At 45.9% G+C, this 22,573-nt stretch overlaps 1 protein-coding gene across 1 annotated transcript in view; it reads left to right on the forward strand.

Moving 5' to 3' along the window:
• The window catches only part of LOC112253542 (ryanodine receptor 2), an 84,652-nt gene that overhangs the window by 15,956 nt on the left and 46,123 nt on the right, over positions 1–22,573 (forward strand). The window contains exons 29-57 of the mRNA XM_024425488.2: positions 35–357; positions 501–615; positions 3,100–3,260; positions 3,429–3,588; positions 3,812–3,898; positions 4,113–4,339; positions 4,560–5,448; positions 5,794–5,994; positions 10,278–10,383; positions 13,495–13,638; positions 13,753–14,029; positions 14,270–14,384; positions 14,477–14,609; positions 14,784–14,887; positions 15,053–15,188; positions 15,301–15,487; positions 17,548–17,656; positions 18,016–18,136; positions 18,426–18,595; positions 19,107–19,327; positions 19,515–19,605; positions 19,718–19,858; positions 20,179–20,342; positions 20,775–20,853; positions 21,045–21,131; positions 21,286–21,423; positions 21,718–21,795; positions 21,877–21,952; positions 22,236–22,359. Coding sequence (XP_024281256.1) covers positions 35–357; positions 501–615; positions 3,100–3,260; positions 3,429–3,588; positions 3,812–3,898; positions 4,113–4,339; positions 4,560–5,448; positions 5,794–5,994; positions 10,278–10,383; positions 13,495–13,638; positions 13,753–14,029; positions 14,270–14,384; positions 14,477–14,609; positions 14,784–14,887; positions 15,053–15,188; positions 15,301–15,487; positions 17,548–17,656; positions 18,016–18,136; positions 18,426–18,595; positions 19,107–19,327; positions 19,515–19,605; positions 19,718–19,858; positions 20,179–20,342; positions 20,775–20,853; positions 21,045–21,131; positions 21,286–21,423; positions 21,718–21,795; positions 21,877–21,952; positions 22,236–22,359 — 4,964 coding nt within the window. The remainder of the gene's footprint in view (positions 1–34; positions 358–500; positions 616–3,099; positions 3,261–3,428; positions 3,589–3,811; positions 3,899–4,112; positions 4,340–4,559; positions 5,449–5,793; positions 5,995–10,277; positions 10,384–13,494; positions 13,639–13,752; positions 14,030–14,269; positions 14,385–14,476; positions 14,610–14,783; positions 14,888–15,052; positions 15,189–15,300; positions 15,488–17,547; positions 17,657–18,015; positions 18,137–18,425; positions 18,596–19,106; positions 19,328–19,514; positions 19,606–19,717; positions 19,859–20,178; positions 20,343–20,774; positions 20,854–21,044; positions 21,132–21,285; positions 21,424–21,717; positions 21,796–21,876; positions 21,953–22,235; positions 22,360–22,573) is intronic.

Genomic DNA, 22,573 nt, shown 5'->3' on the forward strand with positions numbered 1-22,573 from the left:
GAGTATAATTCTATAAGTTGTCTTGTTTTACAAGGTGACAAGAACCACTGGGTCCACTGAGAGCCCACCGTGCCTAAAGGTAACACAGAGGTCATTGGGGCCCCAGAGTTGTGGCAGTGACATGGGGTTCTACAGACTCAGTATGCCTATAGAGTGTGCTGAGGCCTTCTCCAGACCAGTAGGGGCTACTCTACCTATCAGCAGCAGTGTCTCCACAGCCAGGAAAGACCTGCAGGAGTTTGAGGTGGACTCTGACTTTGAGATGCTGCTGAAATCAGCACATGTTTACACTGGCTCCAGGGATGAGCTTAACCACAAGGACTACAGCCATGATAAAACATCCAAACTCAAACAACGGTAGGGAGAAGAGACCAGTCTATGACAAACAATACATATACTGTATAATGGTTCGGGAACATTTTCAGGGGGGAAAATGCTCGCATTTCATGGTGTTGATATGCATTTTTAAATAAAATAAATCTGTGTATGTGTGCTCCTAGGTTCATGTTGAAGAAACCCAAACCAGAGTTGAACAAAAGCCACTCATCTGCCCGTCTACTGCAGGAGGTTCATGCTGACAAAGATGACTATGACCATCTGGCCCAGTCCACTACGGTAATACTCTTCAACTATTTTTACCCATTTCAGACAGAATATGTGGTATATTACCTATACAAAAATATAAGGCAATGTTTATATGATTCCCTTTCAAACAGCCCCTTATGAACCACTTTCTTGCAGGTACTTTTTTAAAATGTATTTATTTTTTTACATTTATTTTACTAGGCAAGTCAGTTAAGAACAAATTCTTATTTTCAATGACGGCCTAGGAACAGTGGGTTAACTGCCTGTTCAGGGGCAGAACGACAGATTTTGTACCTTGTCAGCTCGGGGGTTTGAACTTGCAACCTTCCGGTTACTAGTCCAACGCTCTAACCACTAGGCTACCCTGCCTCTTTAATAATAATAATAACTTTATTTGTGTAGCGCTTTTCAATACAGGTAACAAAGTGATTCAAATTATAAAACAATACAATAAAATAAAAATTACTAACAAAGAAACAAAAACAAAAGGAGAAAAAAAAAATGTAATTAAAATCATACATTGAAATCAAGCATCTTCATAAAAGTGTCTTCAGCAGGGAGATAAAAAGAGGCACTGAATCTGCAAGCCTGATCTCCTCTGGCAGACCATTTCAAAGTCTAGGGGCCCTAATGGAAAATGACAGGTCTCCTTTAGTTTTCACACAGGCCTAGAGGTGTCACCAGGTTGGTGAGCCCCTGGGTTGGCCCTGGCATAGTGGTGAAGTGGTGGGCTGTATGGTTGACATGAGAGAATGCATCATGTCATGGTTAACAGTGCTCTGCCAGAGGATCTCAGGCAGTGTCCTGGCTCGCAGGGAGATAACATCTGAGATATAGGATGGAGCTAAACCAAGCCTAGCCTTAACTTCTTGCGTCGAGCCATCCCGGATCCGGGATCGTGAATACAGCCTCAAGCTCATTACCATAACGCAATGTTAACTATTCATGAAAATCGCAAATGAAATGAAATTAATATGCTAGCTCTCAAGCATAGCCTTTTGTTAACAACACTGTCATCTCAGATTTTCAAAATATGCTTCTCAACCATAGCAAAACAAGCATTTGTGTAATAGCTAGCGCAGCTAGCATAGCATTTAGCGTTAGCAGGCAACATTTTCACAAAAACCAGAAAATCATTCAAATAAAATCATTTACCTTTGAAGAACTTCAGATGTTTTCAATGAGGAGACTCTCAGTTAGATAGCAAATGCTCAGTTTTTCCTGAAAGATGATTTGTTTAGGAGAAATCGCTCCGTTTGGTGCGTCACGTTTGGCTAACAAAAAAACCTGAAAAATCAGTCATCAAAACACAGAACTTTTTAACAAATTAACTCCATAATATCGACTGAAACATGGTAAACGTTGTTTAGAATCAATCCTCAAGGTGTTTTTCACATATCTCTTCATGACATATCGTTCGTTGAAAGCCTCCTCTCTCCTCTCAATCACTGGATGACTGCGTGCAGCTTGTAGATTACGCACCAATTTAGACAAAGGACACCGGGCGGACCCCTGGTAAATGTAGTCTCTTATGGCCAATCTTCCAATGATATGCCTACAAATACGTCACAATGCTGCAGACACCTTGGAGAAACGATAGAAAGGGCAGGCTCATTCCCGGCGCATTCACAGCCATATAAGGAGACAATGGAAAACAGAGCCTCAAAAATTCTGCCCATTTCCTGGTTGAAGTTTCATCTTGGTTTCGCCTGTAGCATGAGTTCTGTGGCACGCACAGATAATATCTTTGCAGTTTTGGAAACGTTAGAGTGTTTTCTTTCCAAAGCTGCCAATTATATGCATAGTCGAGCATCTTTTCGTGACAAAATATTGCGCTTAAAACGGGCACGTTTTTTTATCCATAAATTAAAAGAGCGCCCCCTATATCCAAGAAGTTAAACGTGATTAATAACATTTTAAAATATATTCTAAAAGTGACTGGTAGTATAGAGCAGCTAAAATAAGTGTGATATGGTTAAATTACCTGGTGCCTGTTAAAAGCCGAGCAGCAGCGTTTTGAACTAATTGTAGACGAGATGATAGAGAGTTAGATGAGTTTTGACTGAGGCAGGTATACAAAGAGTTACAGTAATCCTGGCGTGAGGAAATCAGTGACTGAGTGACTTTTATACATATCAGTGGGTAACTGGCAAATTGGGAGGGGTGGGGGGTGTTGTTAAACCATGGAGTCTGTTTGCATTTGAAATTAGGGAGGTGTTAAACAATGAAAGTGTTAATGAATTTACCTGCAGAAAGCAGAGAACCATTCACACAGCCCCGATAGCTGTATTTTGGTAACCGGGTCTGTCAAAATTCAGGAATCATGACTGTCTTTAGGTGGGTATTATTTTTCCATGTTTTTCCCCCTACCGCTTTCAGATGTACAAATGGTAAAAAGAAGCAGGCATGGTAAAATAGTTAGATTTTTGTCTGTGTATGAAAAGGGTAAAGATAGCAAAGTCAATTGAGGGCATTTGATAAGGAAAATCAGTAACTCCCAATAATCTTCCACAGTACTATTACTCAGTGAGGGTGTTACCTGGTCAGGACCCCTCCACTGTCTGGGTGGGCTGGGTCACCTCTGACTTCCACCAGCACCAGCTGACCTTTGACCTGGAAAAGATCCGCACAGTGACCGTCACCCTCGGAAATGACATGGGCAAGGTCCATGAGAGGTCGGTTCAATAAGGGACAAAGTAACATCATTTTGTGTCTACATTTTCTCTAGACATGTTTTGATCATAATGTTTAAAAAGTGTTTTACAATCACTGTATTATTATTACAATAATGCTTTCAGGCGAAAGTTAGATTTTGACATTCCCACCTTATTTCTGTATGTCAGTGTGAAACGTAGTAACTGCTACATGGTGTGCGCCGGAGAGAGCACAGGCCTGGGGCAGAGCAGGAGGAGTGCAGGCCTGGCCATAGGCTGTCTGATAGACACCACCACTGGTCTGCTAACATTCAGCTCCAACGGCATGGAGCTGGGGACCTTCTTTCAGGTAAAGTCAACTGTTAAAGGCAACTAACAATGTTGCAAAGACAATGTTGCTGTGACAAAGAGAAGAAGGCTCCCAAGCAAATACATATTAGTCATTAGTATTTAATGTGAATTTGTGTTTTTATCAATAGGTTGATTTATAAAAAGAAGTTCCTACCAGTTGGGATATGATAGAATGTGTCTCTGAGCTATTCTTATTAACTGACCAAACTGCTATCAACCAGGTGGAGCCCGGCACTAGGCTGTTTCCTGCAGTCTTTGCCAAGGCCAACAGCTCCAATGTGTTCCAGTTTGAGCTAGGGCGTGTAAAGGTAACCTAAATGCTTTATTCATTGGTCACACTGTGATGACTCTCTCAATTTCAAATGTGTTGTTTACAATACTATACAATACTATACAATCCCCAATGCATGTCCATACTGTAAAAAAATAAATATATATATTACCATAATGGCCCTGCTACCGCATCCACAGGGCTACTTAACATTGTCATGAATGAAAAACCCTGTGTTATTCTCTGTTCAGAACATGCTGCCCCTGTCAGCGGGTCTGTTCAGGAGCCAGAGGAGGAATGCTATGCCCCAGTGTCCCCCCAGGCTGCAGGTGCAGGTGCTGTCACCCATCCTTTGGACCCGTGTACCAGACCACACCCTGAGGGTGCAGGCTGCCCACCCTGAAGACCGCCTCGGCTGGAGGGTCCAGTGCTTAGAGCCCCTGCAGGTCATGACCCTGCTCATCCCAGAGGAGAACAGGTCAGAGGTCAAAGGTCATATTTACTAATGCCTCAGAGCTTTCCAGGAGGAACGTATTGAGTCGGGAATGAATTTACTGTCAAAGCAAAGACATATTGTAACATTGCACTTAAAAATAAATAAAATGGCACACTCTAAATATGCTCCCAACAATTTAATGGGTAAACCTGAGCTTTTTTTACATTGCATTTAGGTCATACTATTTATCTCTCCCCTGTAGGTGTGTGGACATCCTGGAACTCTCTGAGTTAGGTGATCTTCTGTCTTTCCATCACCACACCCTGCTCCTCTACTCTGCCCTCTGTGCTCTGGGCAATACTCGTGTGGGCCACGCTCTCTGCAGCCACCTGGACCAATCACAGCTCCTCTATGCCATCCAGAGCCCCCGCCTCCCCGGGCCGCTCCGCTCCGCCTTCTACCACCTCCTGGGCCAGGTGCACCTCAACACCCATGCCACGGCCCGCCTCGCTATGAACCACGAGTACATCGTCCCCATGACGGAGCAGACCAGGGCCATCACCCTCTACCCCAGCCCCAGGGCTAGTCGAAGCCCCCAGTGGGTTCCCAGAATGGGCCTCAGCACCTCCCTCAGACCCCGGATGCACTTCACCTCCCCCTGCTTCATCAGAGGAGATGGCATGGGAGTCAATGGTGATACCTGTGGTGATGGCGTGGTTGCGACTGGGGAAGGCATCCATATAGACAGCCCAGAGATCCCACTGGAACTTCTGAAGGACCTGACAGGGAAGATGCTGACTGAGGCTGTGTGGGCTGTGGGGCAGGGTGTGAGGGATCCTGAAGGGGGCAGCATTGAGCTGCTGCTGGTGCCCCTAATTCGGCTGTTCCACACCCTGCTGGTGATGGGGTTGTTTGGGGACGAGGACCTAGGGAAAGTACTGACACTGATCGAGCCTGGAGTCTTCTCCCGACCTGCAAATTGTTCCCAAGAAGAGGAGGAAGAGCAGGAAGAGGAAGAGCAGGAGGATGAAAATGTGCCAGATAGTGATAGGGAAAGTGTGGAGAGGGAGGGGGATAAAAGGAGGAAAATTCCAAAGCTTCCAACAAAAGGACTGCTACAGATGAAGCTACCAGAAGCTGTCAAACTTGAGGTACAATTTAGGAAGAAATACCTTGATTTTGGATCTGATGTTTTCCTTTGTGGGGTGGCAGTGTAGCCTAGTGGTTAGAGCATTGGACTAGTAACCGAAAGGTTGCAAGTTCAAATCCCTGAGCTGACAAGGTACAAAATCTGTCGTTCTGCCCTTGAACAGGCAGTTAACCCACTGTTCCTAGGCCGTCATTGAAAATAAGCATTTGTTCTTAACTGACTTGCCTAGTAAAATAAAGGTAATAAATAAATAAAAATGATCTGTCTTCTTTGTCAATGGAAAAATTGAATGACTTGACATGAGCTCACACCCCTGACCTGGATGTTCCTGTCCCTCTCTGTTCAGATCTGCCACCTGTTCCAATACCTGTGTGACTGTCAGGTGCGTCACAGGGTGGAGGCGGTGGTGGCATTCTCAGACACTTTCGTGGGGTACCTGCAGGAGAACCAGCGCTTCCGCTACAACGAGGTGATGCAGGCTCTCCACATGTCTGCTGCCCTCACCGCCCGCAAGACCAAGGAGTTCCGCTCCCCACCACAAGAACAGGTCAGGGGTCAGAGAGGAGACTGCTGAGGGAAATGTACACATCTGGTCTAAGTGGCTAAGATTATTGGAGGAATTAAATAACTTGAATACAAAATAGACACAGAGAGAGACTTTTTGTTCAAATCAAATCAATTTTTTTTGTCACATGCGCTGAATAACGTTGTCACGATCGTTGTATGGAGTAGACCAAAGCGCAGCGTGGTTAGAATACATTCTTCTTTATTAATGAAGAACGCGAAGAACACTTAAACAAAAACAACAAAACGAATAAGACGACAGTGACCGCTATATAAACAATGTGCTAACATGCAACATAACATAGACAATAACCCACGAAATACCCAAAGAAGATGGCTGCCTAAATATGGTTCCCAATCAGAGACAACGATCAACACCTGCCTCTAATTGAGAACCAATCTAGGCAACCATAGCCCAACATAAACACCTAGATGATAACAACCCCATAAATCTACAAAAACCCCTAGACAGTACAAACACCCTAGAATAAGACAAAAACACACATATCACCCATGTCACACCCTGACCTAACCAAAATAATAAAGAAAACAAAGAATACTACGGTCAGGGCATGACAGTACCCCCCCCCACAAAGGTGCGGACTCCGGCCGCAAAAACCTAATCTAAAGGGGAGGGTCCGGGTGGGCCTCTTTCACGGCGGCGGCTCGGGTGCTGGACGTGGACTCCAGTCCACCATAGTCTTAGTCCGCTTTTGTGGCCTCCAAGGAACGGCGACCCTCGCTGCCAACCTAGGACTGGCAACCCTACTAAAGGGCCCCATTGGACTGAGGGGCAGCTCCGGACTGAGGGGCAGCTCCGGACTGAGGGGCAGCTCCGGACTGAGGGGCAGCTCCGGACTGAAGGGTAGCTCCTGGCTGGCTGACGGCTCTGGCAGCTCCTGGCTGGCTTATGGCTCTGGCAGCTCCTGGCTGGTTGACGGTTCTGGTAGCTCCTGGCTGGCTGACGGCTCTGGTAGCTCCTGGCTGGCTGACGGCTCTGGCAGGTCCTGGCTTACTGACGGCTCTGGCAGCTCCTGGCTGACTGACGGCTCTGGCAGGTCCTGGCTGACTGACGGCTCTGGCAGGTCCTTGCTGACGGCTCTGGCAGCTCCTGGCTGGCTGACAGCTCTGGCAGGTCCTGGCTGACTGACGGCTCTGGCAGGTCCTGGCTGACTGATGGCTCTGGCAGCTCCTGGCTGACTAACGGCTCTGGCAGCTCCTGGCTGACTGACGGCTCTGACGGCTCAGGACAGACGGGAGACTCTAGTGGCTCAGGACAGACGGGAGACTCTAGCGGCTCAGGACAGACGAGGCGCACTGTAGGCCTGGTGCGTGGTGCCGGCACTGGTGGTACTGGGCCGAGGACACGCACCTCAGGGTGAGTGCGGGGAGGAGGAACAGGGAGAACTGGACTCTGGCGACGCACAGGAAGCCCGGTGCGGGGGGCTGCCACCAGAGGGCTGGTGCGTGGAGATGGCACCGGATAGACAGGACCGAGAAGGCGCACTGGAGATCTGGAGCACCGAGCCTGCCCAACCTTACCTGGTTGAATGCTCCCCGTAGCCAGGCCAGTGCGGCGAGGTGGAATATCCTGCACTGGGCTGTGCAGGCGAACCGGGGACACCATGCATAAGGCTGGTGCCATGTGTGCCGGCCAGAGGAGACGCACTGGAGACCAGATGTGTATAGCCGGCTTCATGGCACCTGGCTCGATGCCCACTCTAGCCCGGCCGATACGAGGAGCTGGAATGTACCGCACCGGGCTATGCACATGCACCGTGGACACAGTGCGCTCCACCGCATAACGTGGTGCCTGCCCGGTAAAATGCCCTCTCTCTCCACGGTAAGCACGGGGAGCTGACGCAGGTCTCCTACCTGACTTCGCCACACTCCCCGTGTGCCCTCCCCCAATACATTTTTGGGGCTGCCACTCGGGCTTCCAGCTGCGCCGCCGTGCTGACTCTCTGCTTTCGCTGCCTCCAGCTCTGCTTTGGGATGGCGATATTCCCCTGGCTGTGCCCAGGGTCCTTTGCCGTCCAGAATCTCCTCCCAAGTCCAGAAGTCCTTTGATTGCTGCTGCTGTCCGTTACCACGCTGCTTGGTCCATTGTTGGTGGGTTATTAATGAAGAACACGAAGAACACTTAAACAACAAAACGAACGTGACCGCTATATAAACAATGTGCAAACGTGCAACATAACAAGACAATAACCCACGAAATACCCAAAGAAGATGGCTGCCTAAATATGGTTCCCAATCAGAGACAACGATAAACACCTGCCTCTAATTGAGAACCAATCCAGGCAAACATAGACCAACATAAACACCTAGATGAAAACAACCCCATAAATCTACAAAAACCCCTAGACAGTACAAACACCCTAGAATAAGACAAAAACACATATCACCCATGTCACATCCTGACCTAACCAAAATAATAAAGAAAACAAAGAATACTAAGATCAGGGCGTAACAAACGTGAAATGCTTACTTACAAGCCATGAACCAACAATGCAGTTCAAGAAATAGAGTTAAGAATAAAATAAATAAAATAAAATAAAAAGTAACACAATAAAATGACATAAGAATAACGAGGCTATATACAGGGGGTACCGGAACCGAGTCAATGTGTGGAGGTACAGGTTAGTTGAGATAATTTGTACATGTAGGTAGGGGTAAAGTGACTATGCAAAGATAATAAACAGTGAGTAGCAGCAGTGTAAAAACAAGGGTGGGGGGGGCTAATGTAAATACTTGGGGTGGCCATTTGATTAATTGTTCAGCAGTCTTATAGCTTGGGGGTAGAAGCTGTTAAGTAGCCTTTTGGACAATAGACTTGGCGCTCCTGTACCACTTGCCGTGGAATAGCAGAGAGAACTGTCTGACTTGGGTGACTCGAGTCTTTGACAATTTTTTGGGGCCTTCCTCTCACACGCCTAGTATATAGGTCATGGATGGCAGGATGCTTGGCCCCAGTGATGTACTGGGCCGTATGCACTACCCTCTGTAGTGCGTTACAGTCGGATGCCGAGCAGTTGCCATACCAGGTAGTGATGCAACCGGTCAGGATGCTCTTGATGGTGTAGCTGTAGAACTTTTTGAGGATCTGAGGACCCATGACAAATCTTTTCAGTCATCTGAGAGGGAAAGGGTGTTGTTGTGCCCTCTTCACAACTGTCTTGGTGTGCTTGGACCATGATAGTTTGTTGATGTGGACACCAAGCAACTTGAAACTCTCGACCCGCTCCACTACAGGCCCCTCGATGTTAATGGGGGCCTGTTCGACCCTCCTTTTCCTATAGTCCACGATCAGCTCCTTTGTCTTGCTCACATTGAGGGAGAGGTTGTTTACCTGGCACCAAACTGACAGGTCTCTGACCTCCCTATAGGCTGTCTTATCGTTGTTGGTGATCAGGCTCTGGCACTGTTGTGTCGTCAGCCAACTTAATAATGGTTTTGGAGTCGTGCTTGTCCACGCAGTCGTGGGGGAACAGGGAGTACAGGAGGGGACTAAGCACGCACCCCTGAGTAGCTTCAGTGTTGAGGATCAGCATGGCAGGTATGTTGGGCCGCCAACAGGTGGTAAGGGTAGGCAACGTCTGGAAGTCCAGGATCCATTTGCAGAGTGAGGTGTTTAGTCCCAGGGTCCTTAGCTTAGTGATGAACTTTGTGGGCACCATGGTGTTGAACACTGAGCTGTAGTCAATGAAGAGTATTCTCACATACAGAAGGTGTTCCTTTTGTCCAGGTGAGAATGGGCAGTGTGGAGTGCAATTAAGATTGCGTTATCTGTTTGATCTGTTTGAGAGGTATGCGAATTGGAGTGGGTCTATGGTTTCTGGCATGATGGTGTTGATGTGAACCATGGCCAACCTTTTCAAAGCACTTCATGGCTACTGACGTGAATGCTACGGGGTGGTAGTCATTTAGGCAGAGGGACTATGGTTGTCTGCTTGAAACATGTAGGTATTACAGGTACATGTAGGTATTACAGACTCGGTCAGGGAGAGGTTGAAAATGTCAGTGTAGACACTTGCCAGTCCTGGTAATCCGTCTGGCCCTGCGGCCTTGTTGACCTGTTTAAAGGTCTTGCTCACGTCGGCTATGGAGAGCTTTATCACACAGTCGTCCAGAAGAGCTGGTGCTCTCATGCAGGGGGGCAGTTGTAGTTCATAGTTGTGTCTATGTCCATAAAGTAAAAAATGAAATAATAAGATCTTTATCTACTGGAGCATTACTGTATCTCCTCTACTCCCATCCACACAGATCAACATGTTACTGGGCTTCAGAGAGGAGCAGGGGGACTGTCCGTGTCCAGAGGACATCAGAGAGCAGCTGCTGGACTTCCACCAGGACCTCATGACTCACTGTGGTAGGTATCAGATCAATCTAGACTACTGTACTCCTGTCCTCATGACTCAATGTGGTAGGTACCAGACCAGTCTAGACTACTGTACTCCTGTCCTCATGACTCACTGTGGTAGGTACCAGATCAGTCTAGACTACTGTACTCCTGTCCTCATGACTCACTGTGGTAGGTACCAGATCAGTCTAGACTACTGTACTCCTGTCCTCATGACTCACTGTGGTAGGTACCAGATCAGTCTAGACTACTGTACTCCTGTCCTCATGACTCACTGTGGTAGGTACCAGATCAGTCTAGACTACTGTACTCCTGTCCTCATGACTCACTGTGGTAGGTACCAGATCAGTCTAGACTACTGTACTCCTGTCCTCGTGACTCACTGTGGTAGGTACCAGATCAGTCTAGACTACTGTACTCCTGTCCTCATGACTCACTGTGGTAGGTACCAGATCAGTCTAGACTACTGTACTCCTGTCCTCGTGACTCACTGTGGTAGGTACCAGATCAGTCTAGACTACTGTACTCCTGTCCTCATGACTCACTGTGGTAGGTACCAAATCAGTCTAGACTACTGTACTCCTGTCCTCATGACTCACTGTGGTAGGTCATAGAGAATAACCTGAACAGGTGGGGTGTCATACAACAGCGTAAGCTTGTGTAAGAGAGCATACAGTTCCTAACTTGTCCTACTATGCTTTCTAGAGACTTTGAAAGGGCATGGTATGGTACCTCCTGGGTTTTTTGTTTTTTTACATGTATTTCTCCAAAGCTATAAACAATGTTCTGTTGGTTGGCTTACTACAGTGGCAAGAAAAAGCATGTGAACCCTTTTGAATTACCTGGATTTCTGCATGAATTGGTCATACAATTTAATCTGATCTTCATCATTTTTCTTGTCTATATTGGATACATCATTTAAACTTTCACAGTGTAGGTTGGAAAAAGTATTGATTGATTGACTATGACTTTTCAAATCACCCAGTATTGCTATCTGCAGCGTTAGTTCTAGGCAAATGTTGCAATTCTTCAGCCATTCCTGGACCTGTGACCAAAAACAAGCTACATATGGACAATACCAAAATAAATTATCTAATGACTCTGCCTCCTCACAGCAAAATCTGCAGAGCTGGGAAGATTGTATCCCCCACATATACACTGCTCAAAAAAATAAAGGGAACACTAAAATAACACATCCTAGATCTGAGTGAATGAAATATTCTTATTAAATACTTTTTTCTTTACATAGTTGAATATGCTGACAACAAAATCACACAAAAATGATGAATGGAAATCAAATTTATCAACCCATGGAGGTCTGGATTTGGAGTCGCACTCAAAATTAAAGTGGAAAACCACACTACAGGCTGATCCAACTTTGATGTAATGTCCTTAAAAGAAGTCAAAATGAGGCTCAGTAGTGTGTGTGGCCTCCATGTGCCCGTATGACCTCCCTACAATGCCTGGGCATGCTCCTGATGAGGTTGCGGATGGTCTCCTGAGGGATCTCCTCCCAGACCTGGACTAAAGCATCCGCCAACTCCTGGACAGTCTGTGGTACAACGTGGCGTTGGTGGATGGAGCGAGACATGATGTCCCAGATGTGCTCAATTGGATTCAGGTCTGGGGAACGGGCGGGCCAGTCCATAGCATCAATGCCTTCCTCTTGCAGAAACTGCTGACACACTCCAGCCGCATGAGGTCTAGTATTGTCTTGCATTAGGAGGAACCCAGGGCCAACCGCACCAGCATATGGTCTCACAAGGGGTCTGAGGATCTCATCTCGGTACCTAATGGCAGTCAGGCTACCTCTGGCGAGCACATGGAGGGCTGTGCGGCCCCCCCAAAGAAATGCCACCCCACACCATGACTAACCCACCGCCAAACCGGTCATGCTGGAGGATGTTGCAGGCAGCAGAACGTTCTCCACGGCGTCTCCAGACTCTGTCACGTGTGTCACATGTGCTCAGTGTGAACCTGCTTTCATCTGTGAAGAGCACAGGGCGCCAGTGGCGAATTTGTCAATCTTGGTGTTCTCTGGCAAATGCCAAACGTCCTGCACGGTGTTGGGCTGTAAGCACAACCCCCACCTGTGGACGTCGGGCCCTCATACCACCCTCATGGAGTCTGTTTCTGACCGTTTGAGCAGACCCATGCACATTTGTGGCCTGCTGGAGGTAATTTTGCAGGGCTCTGGCAGTGCTCCTCCTGCTCCTCCTTGCACAAAGGCGGAGGTAGCGGTCCTGCTGCTGGGTTGTTGCCCTCCTACGGCCTCCTCCACGTCTCCTGATGTACTGGCCTGTCTCTTGGTAGCGCCTCCATGCTCTGGACACTACGCTGACAGACACAGCAAACCTTTTTGCCACAGCTCGCATTGATGTTCCATCCTGGATGAGCTGCACTACCTGAGCCACTTGTGTGGGTTGTAGACTCCGTCTCATGCTACCACAAGAGTGAAAGCACCGCCAGCATTCAAAAGTGACCAAAACATCAGCCAGGAAGCATAGGAACTGAGAAGTGGTCTGTGGTCACCACCTGCAGAACCACTCCTTTATTGGGGGTGTCTTGCTAATTGCCTATAATTTCCACCTGTTGTCTATTCCATTTGCACAACAGCATGTGACATTTATTGTCAATCAGTGTTGCTTCCTATGTGGACAGTTTGATTTCACAGAAGTGTGATTGACTTGGAGTTACATTGTGTTGTTTAAGTGTTCCCTTTATTTTATTTTTTTGAGCAGTGTATAACATTCTATTGGTTGCAATAATTTAGTAATAGTAATTTAAATGGAAAAAGTTTTGAATCCAGCGTTGTTTTGTGTATCAATTCATAAACCATGTGCCATGGAATGGGTACATCGAAAATCTCTAACCAACTATTTTGCAATTTATATGGCACAGCTGTCAGTTTTTTGGTCCTTAAATTAAATTGGAATATGTTTTTATTTATCACACTTTTTATCACAACGTGTAATTCTTTGTGTTATTAGTTTAAGCAGAGTGTGTTTGCCTATTGTTGTGACTTAGATGAAGATCAGATCAAATTTTATGACAAATCTATGCAGAAATCCAGGTAATTCCAAAGGGTTCGCATATTGTTTCTTGTCACTCAATGTGCAGGAATTGAAGTTGACCATGATACAGAGGTTGTGGAGGATTCCAATCGCTCCATCAAAGATCGTCTCTTCAGCTTGGTTGGGAGAGTAATCAGCTTGAAGAGGAGATCTGCCGATCCTGAAGAGGAAGACAGAGCACAGAATACCAGTGAGCCAAGCTCCACAACGGGGGTGGATCTTACGACACAACATTAAGGATGATTTTTTATATGGTCAAGCTAAAAGTAGGCTACTAACATTGGTCATTGTCTCTCCCCCATAGTGACTCTTCAGCAGCTCATCTCTGACACGGTGGTGCGCTGGGCCCAGGAGTGTGTGATAGAGAACCCAGCTCTGGTCAGGGCCATGTTCTCTCTGTTACACCGGCAGTACGAGGGCTTGAGGGGCCAGATGGGCACTCCCCTCCACAAGGCCTACACCATCAGCCAGGTGTCAGTGGAGGACACCATGGCCTTGCTGGCCTCTCTGGTGCAGATTCGCTCTCTGCTCAGCGTTCGCATGGGCAAGGAGGAGGAGAGACTCATGATCCGGGGACTGGGGTACGAATGGAGAACAATTGCTAGTTCTCTGCTAGCTCTACTCTTGCCTCTACATAAATGCCAAGCTAACCCATGTCTTGATTCATAATACAAGCTCTGTTCTGTGGAAATGTTCAAATGTAATTCAATTTACTTCTAAAAATGTGATCGCAACATTGAGCCCAAAAACACATTCATAATATCTGTTCACCAATCTTCAGCCCTGGCGCTGAACCCCTCCATTGTTTATTTCCTGTGCAGAGACATAATGAACAATAAGGTGTTCTACCAGCACCCCAACCTGATGAGGGCTTTGGGGATGCACGAGACAGTCATGGAGGTGATGGTGAACGTCTTGGGGGAGGGAGAGTCCAAGGTGAGACTGATGTGATATGTATCGAAAAATAATGAATGTGTCCATTGTGAGAAAATGGAATTAAGTGTGAATTGTTCTCTCTGCTTCTTTAGGATATCACCTTTCCTAAGATGGTGGCCCATTGCTGTCGCTTCCTTTGTTACTTCTGTCGCATCAGTAGGCACAATCAGGGATCCATGTTCGAGCACCTCAGCTACCTGTTGGATAATAGCAGTGTTGGCCTAGGTGAGCTGTGGAAGACTATGGTTACTATCAACAGTAACTTGAAATGTCATTCTCTCTGCATGTTTCCCAGTGTCAGCAACAGCAAATCAGCAACACTGTAAGCCTTATACTTATTATTATTATTTTTTTAAATGATCCCAGTGAGGATTTAAATATGTTTAGTACTCTCCTTAGCATCTCCGTCCATGCGGGGAGCCACCCCTCTGGACGTGGCAGCTGCCTCTGTCATGGACAACAATGAGCTGGCCCTGGCCCTGAGGGAACCAGACCTGGAAAAAGTGAGAAAGATCTGTCCCTCCTCCTTTATCTCCCTCAATCTTTTTTCTGTCCCTGACTGCATACAGTATGTTATCCTCTTAAGTCTGTTCAGCTCTCTCCTTTACCTTTATTCTCTCTCTCTCGCTCTCTCTCTCTCTCTCTCTGTCCTTTGTGTCTCTCTGTAGGTGGTGCAGTACTTGGCAGGCTGTGGTCTACAGAGTTGTCCCATGCTGGTGTCTAAAGGCTACCCTGACATTGGTTGGAACCCTGTGGAGGGGGAACGCTACCTGGACTTCCTACGCTTTGCTGTCTTCTGCAACGGTAACCTGTTACAACTGACTATACAGATACTCTAACTGTAGATGTAGTTCATGACTGATAACAGCTAGACTACAGAGTAAAATTAGGCTAATAATCAGTTGATTCCTGACAGGGGAGAGTGTGGAGGAGAATGCCTACTCGGTGGTGAGGCTGCTGATTCGCCATCCGGAGTGTTTTGGCCCCGCCCTGCGAGGTGAGGGTGGCGATGGTCTCCTGGCAGCCATGGAGGAAGCCATCAGGATCTCAGAGGACCTGACTATGGACGGACCCTCCACAACCTATGAGTCCAACAGAACACTGTGAGTTAGAAAGGGAACACTGGAAGAACAAGTCTTAGCCCGAGTAAACCAGTGACTTTTGGTTTTTCCTACTGGTCAGCCAGAAGATAGGCTTCCCCACACACAATTAGAAGACAAATACTATATATGTGTGTGTGTGTATATATATATATATACTATATATTATAATCCGATTGTTGGACGGCACTTTATTACTGTAATTGGCAGTCATATTAAAGATGCAGTTCTTTGAGTGATTCCTGTGTAACTGGAGAAAAACGTACTAACCTAACCTATATATACAGTGCCTTGCGAAAGTATTCGGCCCCCTTGAACTTTGCGACCTTTTGCCACATTTCAGGCTTCAAACATAAAGATATAAAACTGTATTTTTTTGTGAAGAATCAACAACAAGTGGGACACAATCATGAAGTGGAACGACATTTATTGGATATTTCAAACTTTTTAACAAATCAAAAACTGAAAAATTGGGCGTGCAAAATTATTCAACCCCTTTACTTTCAGTGCAGCAAACTCTCTCCAGAAGTTCAGTGAGGATCTCTGAATGATCCAATGTTGACCTAAATGACTAATGATGATAAATACAATCCACCTGTGTGTAATCAAGTCTCCGTATAAATGCACCTGCACTGTGATAGTCTCAGAGGTCCGTTAAAAGCGCAGAGAGCATCATGAAGAACAAGGAACACACCAGGCAGGTCCGAGAAACTGTTGTGAAGAAGTTTAAAGCCGGATTTGGATACAAAAAGATTTCCCAAGCTTTAAACATCCCAAGGAGCACTGTGCAAGCGATAATATTGAAATGGAAGGAGTATCAGACCACTGCAAATCTACCAAGACCTGGCCGTCCCTCTAAACTTTCAGCTCATACAAGGAGAAGACTGATCAGAGATGCAGCAAAGAGGCCCATGATCACTCTGGATGAACTGCAGAGATCTACAGCTGAGGTGGGAGACTCTGTCCATAGGACAACAATCAGTTGTATATTGCACAAATCTGGCCTTTATGGAAGAGTGGCAAGAAGAAAGCCATTTCTTAAAGATATCCATAAAAAGTGTTGTTTAAAGTTTGCCACAAGCCACCTGGGAGACACACCAAACATGTGGAAGAAGGTGCTCTGGTCAGATGAAACCAAAATTGAACCTTTTGGCAACAATGCAAAATGTTATGTTTGGCGTAAAAGCAACACAGCCCATCACCCTGAACACACCATCCCCACTGTCAAATATGGTGGTGGCAGCATCATGGTTTGGGCCTGCTTTTCTTCAGCAGGGACAGGGAAGATGGTTAAAATTGATGGGAAGATGGATGGAGCCAAATACAGGACCATTCTGGAAGAAAACCTGATGGAGTCTGCAAAAGACCTGAGACTGGGACGGAGATTTGTCTTCCAACAAGACAATGATCCAAAACATAAAGCAAAATCTACAATGGAATGGTTCAAAAATAAACATATCCAGGTGTTAGAATGGCCAAGTCAAAGTCCAGACCTGAATCCAATCGAGAATCTGTGGAAAGAACTGAAAACTGCTGTTCACAAATGCTCTCCATCCAACCTCACTGAGCTCGAGCTGTTTTGCAAGGAGGAATGGGAAAAAATTTCAGTCTCTCGATGTGCAAAACTGATAGAGACATACCCCAAGCGACTTACAGCTGTAATCGCAGCAAAAGGTGGCGCTACAAAGTATTAACTTAAGGGGGCTGAATAATTTTGCACGCCCAATCTTTCAGTTTTTGATTTGTTAAAAAAGTTTGAAATATCCAATAAATGTCGTTCCACTTCATGATTGTGTCCCACTTGTTGTTGATTCCTCACAAAAAAATACAGTTTTATATCTTTATGTTTGAAGCCTGAAATGTGGCAAAAGGTCGCAAAGTTCAAGGGGGCCGAATACTTTCGCAAGGCACTGTATATATTGTATGCACTGTAATTCTATGACCGTCCCCTCTTCAGCTTGATTCAATAAGGCATCCAGTTATGTCAACTGACCTTTAAACATGAGTAAAATCATTATGTTGCACAGCACCATGTAAACGCTTCTCTCTCCCCGCCCACACAGAAACGTACTGCAGTATGAGGAGGATGACATAATCCACATGGGCCACTCCATCATGACCTTCTACTCCGCCCTCATCGACCTGCTGGGCCGCTGTGCCCCGGAGATGCACGTTAGTCTCTTTCACCTCCTGATGGGACCCTGTCAATAGTCCGATAGACTAGTGCTCTAATGTAGGACTAGAAAAAGCTCCCCTGGGGCTACATTGATTGGCCATGCAGTGATTGACACTGCAGAATAATCCAAACCTTATGGGTTAAGAAGCTTTATTTGTGTCTGTGTCATATGTGTACCTCTGGCAACTGTGTCATTTGTGTCATGTGTCTGTCATATGCTGCACATTACCTGACAGCTAGATCATTTGACGTTGGCTGTTTCTCTAAAGTCTTTGAAGACATTGGAATGAATGGCAAAGCTTAAGAATTAAAGACCAATAAAGCTGATCACTTTGACTTGATTATGTTTGGCCAGCTGATCCATGCTGGGAAGGGCGAGGCCATCCGTATCCGGGCCATCCTGAGGTCCCTCATCCCCGTCCAGGACCTGGAGGGAGTCATCGGCATACCCTTCCAAATCCCCTCTCTAGCAAAAGGTCAGTCCTCTGTGAGAAGTCACTATAGTCTAATGTGGTTGTAAACCTAATCTTTGCAGCTTGTACAGTACTGTTTACATTTTTTTTACAGCTAAGTTTGCTCTAGTCTCATCCTCCCGCTGGTGCTTTCTCTGTTATATGGTAGCAATTAGCCTGGGGTTAAGTTGGCTCAAGTTTTGAGACGGCTCGCCAAGCATGTATTACAGAACCACCATAATTTAAAATTAGCCAAAATATAATGTGGTGAAATGATTGTCCAAATCTCCTTCTGTGCTTGTCATTTATCCAGATGGCACAGTAGTTGAACCAGACCCATCCACTGTGTTCTGCCCAGACCACAAGGCAGCCATGGTGCTGTTCCTGGACCGTGTGTACGGCATTGAGGACCAGAACTTCCTGCTCCACCTGCTGGAAGTGGGCTTCCTGCCAGACCTGCAGGCTGTGGCCTCCCTGGACACAGTGAGGGAGACATTGACCATACTGACACAGCACCACTGGAATGATCCACTGTTATGGACCTGAGGGACCTACAGGAATGCCCACTGGAGTGATTCACAATAACCCCCATTCGAGTGTTCAGCCACTGCACATTGTGGGACACAGAGTGTGACTATCACATCACAAGGATTATCCTGTAACTCAAATGACGTGCAACATTAATACATTCAGGAGATTTGAGTTATGGTTAGTGTTGGAGATCTAGGCTTTGGAGAGTCTACTAACAAACACGTGGGGCAGTGTTACCTTACCCACTGCATATTTCCTCACTCATTCACTCCCCCTTCCACTCATTCCTACTAGTCTTCAATGTCCTATCCCTCTCCATTTCTGACTCTGTCAGACTTTTATGGATCAAACCCTTTTTTCTCTCTCTGTCTCTTTTGCCTCCCCTAGGCTAAAACTTCCCCTCTCTTTTTGGTCCTGACACTTCTGTAAACAAAATGTCACCTGGCTGCTCCTCTCCCTGCAGACTGATCTGAGTGCCACAGACATGGCCCTGGCACTGAACAGGTACCTGTGTACAGCAGTGCTGCCCCTGCTCACTAAGTGCTCCAGCCTGTTCTCTGGGACAGAGGGCCAGGGGCCGCTGGTGGATGCTCTCCTCCAGGCCGTCTACCGCCTGTCCAGGGCCCTCAGCCTCACCAAGGCCCAGAGAGATGCCATCGAGGACTGCATGCTGGCCATATGCAGGTGGGGACATGGAGGAACTAATATTATTATAGTCACTCCACACAGCTCACTTCTCTCCTCTATCACTTGCACACCTTCTCTACCATAGAGGCAGAACGGGAGCAGTTATTTAGAATCAGATATAATTCAAAAGGAATTGTCGGTGCATACTCTATTTCTGTGTATGTGTTTATGCTTGTGTCCTTAGTAAGCTCAGGCCGTCCATGATGCAACCTCTACTCCGACGGCTTGTTTTTGATGTGCCCCTTCTGACAATCCACACTAAAATACCACTCAAGGTTAGTTATATAATAGTAGTCACACACCTACACAGGCCATGTAATGTATGTGTGTGTTTGGACATGTACGACATTTCTGAAGAAATTTACTTTCGCCACTCCCTCCTTCCAGCTGTTGACCAATCACTATGAGCAGAGCTGGAAGTACTACTGTCTGATTGGAGGTTTGGGGCACCTGGGCTCCACCTCAGAGGAGGAGCTTCACCTCTCCAGGAAGCTGTTCTGGGGAGTGTTCAATGCTCTGTCCAGGAAGGTACAGTTGGACCGACTCTTCAGCCTGTCTCAAAACAACCATTTGATATTAACAAAGCTAATGGAATGAGTGTAAGCAATAGCCTGCAATGGGAGCTCCCAAAAGCCTATTTGAAGGATAAGTCATATTGTAATTGGATCCCTTCACATCTATAAACATCTATTGGATATGGGAGGGGGCATGGGGTTTGTTTTCAGACCAAGCTTTAATGCTACTGCCCACACTAACCCACCCAGTCTATGATTTATATTACGTATGTCTTTTCCCGTGTAGCCCCAAGGCATGTGTTTGTTCATCTCCCTGTCTCCTCTCCTAAATAGCACTATGACGCTGAGCTCTCCAAGCTGGCTCTGCAGTGTCTGGCAGCTACAGCTGGAGCCCTCCCTCCTGACCACACGGACCCTGGCTGTGTAGCCTGGATTGAGAGACACCCCTCCATGGACGCACAGGGACACTTTGACCCCCAGCCTGTAGACACCTCCAAGTGAGCCTGTGGCTAGAACCTTAGTGATACCATTATTCATCTCCTCTCTTGTGGAAATGCTCTTTAAATATATATATATCTAAAATAATTAAGTGGGTGCTTACATTTGCACTATTTCACACAGGTGAATTGGACATTTGCATACATTACTTCCCCTGAGAGTTGGGTCAGAGCCAGGGATCAGCCATTATTGATGGCGACCCTGGCACAATTAGGGTTAAGTGCCTTGCTCAAGAGCACATCGACAGATTTTTCACCTAGTCGGCTCGGGGATTTGAACCAACAACCCTTCGGTTACTGGCCCAATGCTCCTAACTGCTAGGCTACCTGTCACCCTCTATATATATTATAAAATATGTATGTCCATTTAAAGAGCATTTTATATATTATATTGTTCTGATGTGTTATAAAGTTATTTTTTCCCGTTATTAGTGTGTCAGTACCAGAGAAACTGGAATTCGTGGTGAATAAATATGCAGAACACACCCATGAGAAGTGGTCAATGGACAAGGTAACTGAGCTTTGAGTTTACTATGAGTATATTAGTTTTGAGTTTAAAATATGTACTGTACAAGAACTCTGTGAACACTGTCATTCTATGTAATGTGTGAACTGCTGTGTATGAAGAAGATTATGCTGTGTGTATAGGAATATCATACTGTATATGATTAATTATGTATGTTTATCTTTCCTATGTCTCAGTTTGCAAATGGCTGGGTCCATGGGGAGCTCTGTGAAAAGACCAAAGTACACCCTCTCCTGAAGCCTTACAGAGCTCTGGCTGAGAGGGTAGGTCTAAGCTACAACATACAGAGTACTGTTTGTTTTAGGATTTGATTGATATTTTGAATAAAATATTGATTTGTCTAATATTTGTCTGTTGTGAACATATTGCAGTTCCAAAGTTTTATCATCCTGCTACTGTCACATTGGTTTTCCTCAGGACAAAGAGGCGTATCGCTGGTCTGTAAAGGAGACCGTGCGAAGTATGTTGGCCTTTGGCTGGACCATAGAGAGAACTAAAGAGGGAGATGGCCTTGGCCTACTCACCTGCTCACGCCGCATCTCCCAGGCTGGACAGGTAAAGTACTACATTATTATAGGACCTGAATCCATAAGACCTCACACAGTACTGTTGGCATGATCTTGTTTAAGTCCTGCTCTGATATGAACCTGACTTTTTCCCATCTGTTGCATTTCTTCCTTCCTTGCTTTCTTCTTTGAAACTGAGCAGCTGTACTGTCCATATTGTTGTTGTAGATGTTGTTCCCATTTGTTGTTGCTGTTGCTTTCATTCACACTGAATTTACTGAACTATTGCAATGGATGCATAAAAAGATGTAAATGAATGCATGTCTCTGTCTCTGCGGTTTAGCTGTCATTTGAAGGAGCATCAACCTTCACCCCCAAGCCAATGGACATGAGCAGTGTGACACTCTCATGGGACCAGTGTGTAAGTGAGGACATAGACATGCTGTATTCATATACAATTAGGATTATTGTTATTGACTGATTGTTTTATACTTTCCTTCAGTCTGTGACTGAATTGCTGGCTGAGAACTACCATAACACCTGGTCCAGGAAGAAGAAGCAGGAAGTGGATGCTAAAGGTAGCATTTCATCACAAACCATGATGAATTAAGCTCTAACAGGGTTTTTGCCTCTACTGTAGGTGATTTTGTGTACCTCTGGCAACTTGAAACCATGCCAAAAAGTTACTCAGTGGTTCTGAAGCAAAGTGCTATGCAGAATGATTAATTTACATAATGACTTTTCATCTCAAATAAATGCTTATGTGAAAAAGACTGGTAAATTCTCTCAAATGCGCTGGCTATCCTTTCTGAATTTCATATACGTTAATCTATTATACTTTGATCTAATTTGTTACTCCAGGGGGAGGGGGTCATTCTACGCTGGTGCCCTATGATGCCCTCCCTACCAAGGAGAAAGCCAAACTGAGAGAGAAAGCCCAGGATGTCCTGAAGTTCTTCCAGCTGAACGGCTACACAGTGTGGAGGTGAGGAACTGTCTGTCAATGACTATGACAACTGATGCTAATGGCCAGTGGTCATTGTTCTGTAGCTCTTTACACTTGTACCTGTATACAGGTTGAAAATGGCAGATTTGGACACTGTTGGAGCTAGTAAGCATTTCGTTACACCTGCAATAACATCTGCTAAACATGTGTATGTGACCAATAAAATGTGATTTGATTTGATAAGCGCCTAAAT

This window comes from Oncorhynchus tshawytscha, linkage group LG06 (genome assembly GCF_018296145.1).
Source record: "Oncorhynchus tshawytscha isolate Ot180627B linkage group LG06, Otsh_v2.0, whole genome shotgun sequence".
NCBI classification, from domain to species: domain Eukaryota; kingdom Metazoa; phylum Chordata; class Actinopteri; order Salmoniformes; family Salmonidae; genus Oncorhynchus; species Oncorhynchus tshawytscha.